This window comes from Muscardinus avellanarius (genome assembly GCF_963383645.1).
Source record: "Muscardinus avellanarius genome assembly, chromosome: 9".
NCBI lineage: Eukaryota > Metazoa > Chordata > Mammalia > Rodentia > Gliridae > Muscardinus > Muscardinus avellanarius.
Window position 1 is genome coordinate 12,157,375 of NC_137795.1, and position 7,472 is coordinate 12,164,846.

Sequence of the window (7,472 nt, forward strand, 5' to 3'; positions counted from 1 at the left end):
CTAGGGCACAATTCTTGCTCTGGGATCCCCAGGCACGGGCCCTGGCCACCCACTGCTGGTAGCTGAGACCTCAATCTACACTTTTCAACAAAGCAAAAAATACTCTAAGTTGCACTCAGTAGTCTTCATTAATGAGCATCACTTCATTAAATTAATAGGTGAGACCTTGTTTTTTTTTTTTTTTTTTTTTTAAAGGGTATAGCTTGCCGGGCGTGGTGGTGCACGCTTGTAATCCCCGCGCTTGGGAGGCGGAGATAGGAGGATCGCACAGGTTCGAAGTCAGCCGCGCTGGCTTAAGAGACGCTGTTTCCAAAAATAAAAAAATAGGTCTGGGAGTGTAGCCTTGAGGTAGAAGGGCTTCCAGGAACCCCAGTACCACAAAAAAAAAAAAAAAAAAGGTATAGCTCAGAAGTAGAATGCCATCAGATGAATCTCCAGTACTAAACACAAAACAAAAAACACCCCCAAACAACAACCCCCCCAAAAAGAATTAACCTAAAATAAGAATTATTTTTTCCAATGTCCAAGGTGGGGAACTTCTGACTAAAAATGTAAATTTCTATTCACTAAGTTTATCTTGAGACTAAAGGAAATATATTTATTCCTCCTGCCCAATAACTCACTCGCTTATTAAAAGAAAAATATCAACAATGATAGTCTTCAAAATGATAATTTAAAATTTCGTATATATACTTTTTTAACATTATATTAACCACAAACAGAATATTCATAATATAGTTTAGAGAAGAAAATTTAGCCACATTTTTCATTTTAGAAAAAAAGGGTCTTTAACTTGTGTCATGTGTATGAAAGTGTCAGATTTTCATGTAGGGGCTAACTTTGAAAAAAATCATCACAACCTGCAATCCCAGTCCTTGGGAGGCTGAGAACATAGGATTGCAGTTTTGAGACCAGCCTCAGAAAGGTAACAAGAGTCTCAGCAACTCAGCGAGACCCTCTTTCAAAAATACAAAACAAGGCCGGGCGTGGTGGTGCACGCTTGTCATCCCAGTACTTGGGAGGCTGAGACAGGAGGATCCCAGGTCTGTGGCCAGCCTCAGCTACTTAGTGAGGCCCTCCACCACTTAGTGAGACCCTGTTTCAAAATAAAGGATAAAAAATAGGGCTGGGGGTATAGCTCAGAGATAGGACAAACAAACAAAAACAAACAACAAAATAGAGAAAAGGGGCTGGGGGTGTAGCTCAGAGGTAGAATGCCCCTGGGTTCCATTCTCAGAACCAATATATATGTGAGCGAGTAAATGAATGAATGAATGGGGTGTAGCATCTCTGGGACCACACTGGCGCTGGCCTTTCTCTCCAAGTGTGGTCGGGTTTGGGGCTTCCTTCTCCCTGTGCTTGCCTGAGGGATCAGCCCCTTCCGTCCTTTTTGCTCCTGGCTGCGGTTCAGGGCGCCTGAGCTGGGCGGGGACCTCATCACCCTAGCCCCTGGGTTGAGGCCCCCGGAGCCGCCCAGCGCCGGCCTTACCTGGCATGGCGGAGTCTACTGGGCCTGCATGCTGAGGCAGTGCACGTCGTCCTTGCCCTTGGTGTCGTAGCCCGGGAGGGGCTGCCCGTACTTGTCCACACACCAGCAGTAGCCCCGCTTTCTGCCTTTGGAAGGGCGGCACTGAGGGACGGAGAGAGAGGCCCGAGAGGTGAGCACCCCAAGCTCTGGGGGCAAATGGGGAACTAGTGTTTTTCCCACCACGATGCTGGTGTCTTGACCAAGTGCAACAGAGACTTTGGTCAAGGATCTGAAGACTCACTGGTGTGTAGGTGGCGCGTGTGTATCTGCGCATGTGTGGTGCAAGCTTTGCAGGACAGCGGGAACGCTCAGGATATTCCTTCTGCCTTGGGGATATCTGCTGTGAGTCAGAGCCCAGGGCCCGTCTTGCCCAGGGTGACTCTTCAGCATGACTGGGTGGCTGGGTGACTGGCAGGGATGCGTGTGTGAGTGATGGAGGATTCTAACCGTGGTCAAGATGGTGTGGATGAAAGAGGGCTGTGCTGGGCCATGCTGGCTACTGAGACTCATGGTGTGGACTACCCGATTCCAAAGCCAGCTGAAACCCTGACACCAGGAGATCTGCAACCCACAGAGGGGGCATACTTGTTACGGATTGACGGAACCTACAGTCGGTGTTACCATTTACAACTTGCACTGGTGTGGGATCTTTTGTCCTCAGGTTAAAAATTTGCCATAGTAGTTACTCAAATGTTACTATGTGATGTGACACAAGCCAAGCTGTGGACATCCCTTTCCAGGTGACCAAGGGCTGCTAGCCTGCCTCCAAGTGAGGAGTTAAAGGCAGGCGGGCTGAAGGTCTGGGCTCACCCAGCAAGTTCAGGTGAGAGGCTGACCTCCAGTCAGGGTTCAGGTACCACCGGGCTCAGGGTTAGCGCTTTGTCCAGAAGAGCCCAGGCTGGTCGAGGCTGATTTCCTCCTGAGCCAACGGAGAGAGCAAGAGGAGAAAACCACACCCAGGGCCTCACTCACCTGCTTCTTCTTATAAAAGCCCTTCTTGTCACAGTTTGGGATGTGGACCGTCCTGGGACTCAGTATGTTGAAGAACTTCAGGTGATTTAGCGTGTCCTCCATTTCTCTACGGCAGGGACCCTGCAGGGCAGGAAGCACCCAAACCAGCTGGCTTTACAAATCTGCATTCTATGATACCCCAGACCCACCACCTGTAACAGGCACCTCAGTGCCTCTGCCTAAGATGAGGGTTTCACGAGGATGCTAACCACTGCGCCCATCTCTTCTGTTTTCCCCAGAGTGAGACGGAGACCTAGTAGGGGTCCAAGATCAGGACACAGCGAATAAAATAAGACCATCTTTATGAGGCTCCTTCTACCTGCAAAGGCTGTTAGGGCACACACTTTACCAGCGCCCATTCAGCTCAAGCCTCCTAGGGGGTCTCTGGAATAAGGCAGAGGCGATACTCTTCATGTAAGCAGGGCTAGGCGGAAGGTAGTGTGTGGGAGACTGCCGGGACACTGGGACCTGTCTTCCTGAGTCTTGGAGGCTCTCCCATCCTCCCCGTAACAAGAAGAGCGGCCCTCACATATTCCGTCTCCCGCTTGGACTCGGAGGAGAAGTTCTGGGTGTCCGTGCTCTGCGACTCATAGTCAACTTTGTAGCGCTGGCTGTCTTTGGCATGGCCTTTCTTGATGATGTCCATCTTGGTGTGTGTGGGGTGGAGCTTGGAGTCGGTCACCCGGTGCATGCTGGGAACATCCTGGCTTCCCATGTTCTCCGCACCACGGTCCTCCTCAGACTCGCTAGCATTTCCTAAAAAGACACAAGGGAGACAGGGGTGGGATCAATTGTTGCCATGGAACAGCAGTGTTTTCAAAAGCTTGCTGTTGCCACCAGGTTACATTTAAATGGCAGTGTTATTCAACAACTTTAAAAGAAAGTTAAAAAACCCCAACCTGATTAATATCAGTATTCTGTAATACTACTTGATGTATTGTGATTACTTGACCTCAGAGGCCATCTGTTTAAAAGTCAACCTGCCACGTGCTTCTTCTAAGTCACTGCAACTGGAGAAAGTAGGAAATGCTTGCTTAGCAAGTGCCCCTCAGGAGAGGAGGAGGCAGCAGGGCTCCATCTGCCCGGCAGGGGGCAGACATGCGCCACAGGCTGCTGCAAGTTGTCCAGAACTCCTGCAGGTGACCCCAAGTGTGGTCCGGTCTCCACCCAGAAATACTGGGGTAACAGCAGCAGTCTGGGCATGAACAAGCGCCTCCTCTCCCGGGATTCTGACTTGCGCTCGAGTTTGACCAGCACTATAGACATTTTGAACTTGTGTCCAGCTCAGAGAGGAACACGATTCTATTCCATCTACAGCTTTGCTGCAGGACCCAGATTCACGTGGGCATATTGGGGATCTGTCTCCTAGGATACATCTCTAAAGTTCAAACTCTCTACAGACCCTGTGGTTGTCCTGGGTGACCCCCTGTACCACCCTATCAGCACAGGGGATACAGATGGTGCTGAAGCCTTGCTCACAGGGCAGATCTCAAATGCCAAAGAGTGTTCATTCCAGGCAGGGTGACGTGGAGGAGAAACCCCCTCTTACAGACCCCCCCTTCATAATCAAAAGTGTTAATGAAGAAGGACCAGTAATTGACATGGGAGCTGGGATGCTAACAGCTTACCTGGGAGTCTGAGTACATGACTCAATTCATGGCTGAACGTGTAGCCAGGTTGCACACTGCATCCCTTTTCTAGGAATGGACTTGGAGCAGCTTTGAGACCTGGGGGAGCCAAAGGCCAGTGGACCCCACGTGCACAGCATCCAGGCACACACTCAGCTCTGCTCTCAAAGGGCTTTGGCTTCAGTCGCAGGTGACTGTCATGAAATTCCTTTACTCCCACAAATGGGGTCTAATACTTCTCTACTCTGTCTGGCTGTGAAGGGCTGGACTTCCACGGAAGTGGACCTGTTTCTTACCCTGGGATCATGCCTGTGGTTGTAGCTGGCTTAGAGGGAATCGCCTGTGGCCTCTGGCTCTGCTCCCTGAAAGCTACCCTGAGGCTGCAAGCAGCGGGCTGCAGAGGCTCTCATCCCCTGGAAGGCTCGCTCCTGAGGAGGGCCTGGGGAGCCCTCCCCTCTCTGATCTCCGTTTCTCACCTGCCAAACTGCTCCCCGAGGAGCTGACCACACAAATGCCTAGGACTGAGCTCAGCACCTGACAGAGAAGGTCCATAGTTGATCAATTTGGTTTCGATGCCCTTTAATCTTAGTTTTTCTTCTTCAAGGCAGTACTGAGACGACAGAGATGCTAAGAATACACAAGTAAACATAGCTACACTTCTTTTCCAAGAACCCCGAGTAAGTTCTCAAACTTCCTTGGTTTCTTTTTAGTGCTTAGACTTCTGACTAGCGTCCAAAGAGAAAAAAAAAAAAAAGTTCTATTCAAGTGACAGAGAATTGTGATTCTGACCATCACAGAATGTGACTTTTTCCCCCCAAGGGATTTTAGAAGTCACCGAGATCTTTTTACAGTCGTGTAAGAGCCCACCCTGACCACCAGCGATGACTTGAGAGCTACAATGGTAATCATCAGCATCGTGATGATTAATGTCCAGCTGAAAAGACAATGTTTACAAGCACTTCTAAGATCGCTTTTTGAATAGCCCCAAATGCACTAGAACAATGAGGTCCACACACATCAAATGACATGACTGCTCTGGGAGAAGAGCTTCCAGCGACTTTTACCAGTTGGCTGGAGCCAGTGAGACCACTGGAGTCTCGCCTTTCCACGGGTCTGGTGTTTCTTAGGAATGAATGCAGCCAGTCTTGCCTAGGGAAGACATGGTGTCTCCCCATGAGGGGCTCTCAGCTACAGAAATTCTAAAAGGACTGTCCATCCCATTAGCCCTGGCCGGAGAGTTTGCTCAGCACCATCTGCCTGGGGTGATGGGAAGGGGACCACGGTGGGAGAATTCTCCCAGCCTTCAGCTGTGCTGGGTGGAAGCTTTCTTCATATAGCTAATGGAGACTGGCTAAGCATGCTTGAAATTTGCAACAGCTGCCAAACCCATTTAAACTTTTTTTTTTTTGGGGGGGGGGTCTGGGGATGGAACCCAGGGCATTCTACTCCGAGCTCCACCCCCTGTCCTGTTTTTTATTCTTTATTTTGAAACAAGGTCTCACTGAGTTGCAAAGGGCCTCACTAAGTGGCCGAGGCTTGGCCTTTGCCTCCCCCACCCCAGGCGGCATGATGGTGGGATGAGGGCTACAAACTGCAATGGTACCCAAGTTGGCCGAGTGGGTTCAAACCCACAGTTGCTTCTCCTGGGCGAGTTTGAGAAGCCACTTCTTTATAACTTCAGCTTTCCGTCTGCAAAGACACGGAAGCCTGGAGCTCACCACATTTTGAATAGAGGGGATGTGGTATTGATATCCAAAACCCAAGACTGCAAATGTTCGGCACGCCTGTCCACCTCCGTGGGTTCAAATCCACCTCTTAGCTCTCTGCTAGCGTGGCCAGGGGAGAGTCCCAGGGCTGGTCTATACTTTGTACATCGCTTTTCACGCTCGCGGAGAGGATCTTTCTACCGTTCAGATCTTTCCACTGACTGCCAACTGTCTCCACTGTGCTTGCTACTAAAACCTTCTACCAATCTTTTTTTTTTCTTTTCTTTTTTCCGTACTAGGGATGGAGCCCAGGGGCATTCTACCGCGGAGCTGCACCCCCAGCCCTATTTTGAATTCTTTATTTTGAAGCAGGGTCTCACTGAGTTGCAGAGGGCCTCACTAAGTAGCTGAGGCTGTCTGCAAACTGTGATCCTCAAGTCTCAGCCTCCCAAAGCTGGGATGACCAGCGTGCGCCACCGCGCCCGGCTCCTCTGGTCCATTTTCACTGAAGGCGCTTTGCGGTTTACAAGAACTCTGCACCCTGAGAGCCTAGACGGGGCAGGGTGGGCCGCGGAGGGTGCCCCGGGGGCAGCGCTTCTGCCTCCTGGGGCCTCAGTTTCCCCCTACGACCTTCGGGAGGAGGCAGCCCGCCCGCCCCCGGGCCCCGGCTCCGGCCCCCGGCGCGGGCAGCTCACCTGGCGCGGACGGCGCGGGCGGCGGCCCCCCGGCGGCGCTGGCGTTGACGCAGGACCCGCGGCCGTCCAGCAGCGCGTGCAGCGGGCGCGGCTCGCCGGGCTGCGGCTGGCAGCTGAGCCCCGAGCCGCAGCGCTCGGTGTAGACGCCGCAGCGCTGGCCCTCGCGCAGCGCGCAGGTCAGGCAGCAGCCGCAGCCGGGCTCGCGCACCAGCTCGGCGCACGCGGGCGCGCGGGGCGGGGGCGCGCACTGGGCCAGGGCGCGCGCGTCGCAGGGCTCGCAGCGCACCACGGGGCCCGCGCCCCCCGCGCCCGGGCCCGCCCGCGCCCCCGCCGGCCCGCGGAGCAGCGCCAGGGCCGTCAGCGCGGCCGCCCAGAACGCGGGGCGCGCGCGATGCATGGCGCCCGCCACGGAGGGCCGCGGCGGGATCGCGGGGAGCGGGACGCGCGAGCGCACGCCGTGCGAGGCAGCGGGGTCCGCAGGGCAGCCGCGTCCAGCCCGAGCCGCCGCGCTCGCCTCTGGGCAGCCGGGGCGCGCCGGCCGCTATAAGAGGCCGGTGGCGAGGACACGCCCCGGAGCGCGCGCCCAGGCGGGGGGCGGGCCGCAGCCCCGCCCGGGACCTCGCCCTGCACGGGGGCTGCCTGGCCGGGCACCTGCTCCCGCGCGCGCCCCCGACCACGCCACGCGGCCGCCCGGGCGCGCTGGTCACCGCGGGCCGGCCACCTGCGCGCCCTGGTCCTCGGGAGCCGGGGTCGGGGGAACTGGCCCGGCCGCGCCCTCGGTTCCAGAGTACTTTGCAAAGCTCGGTAAGATTTAATTCCTCGGCGGAGGATGCCCGATTCACATGGAGATGCGGGGAAGCCCAGGCACGCCCGGGGCTTAATCTGCACCCGCTGGGCCATTCAA

At 54.4% G+C, this 7,472-nt stretch overlaps 1 protein-coding gene across 1 annotated transcript; it reads right to left on the reverse strand.

The window, feature by feature from the left end:
• Positions 1 to 1,504: 1,504 nt before the first annotated feature.
• Positions 1,505 to 6,965, reverse strand: IGFBP3 (insulin like growth factor binding protein 3; the record flags this gene model as incomplete). Its single annotated transcript, XM_080702000.1, has 4 exons — positions 1,505 to 1,630; positions 2,501 to 2,620; positions 3,069 to 3,295; positions 6,569 to 6,965. The coding sequence occupies 4 exons, from the start codon at positions 6,963 to 6,965 to the stop codon at positions 1,505 to 1,507; spliced, it is 870 nt and encodes a 289-aa protein (XP_080558126.1).
• Between the last annotated feature and the right edge of the window lie 507 nt (positions 6,966 to 7,472).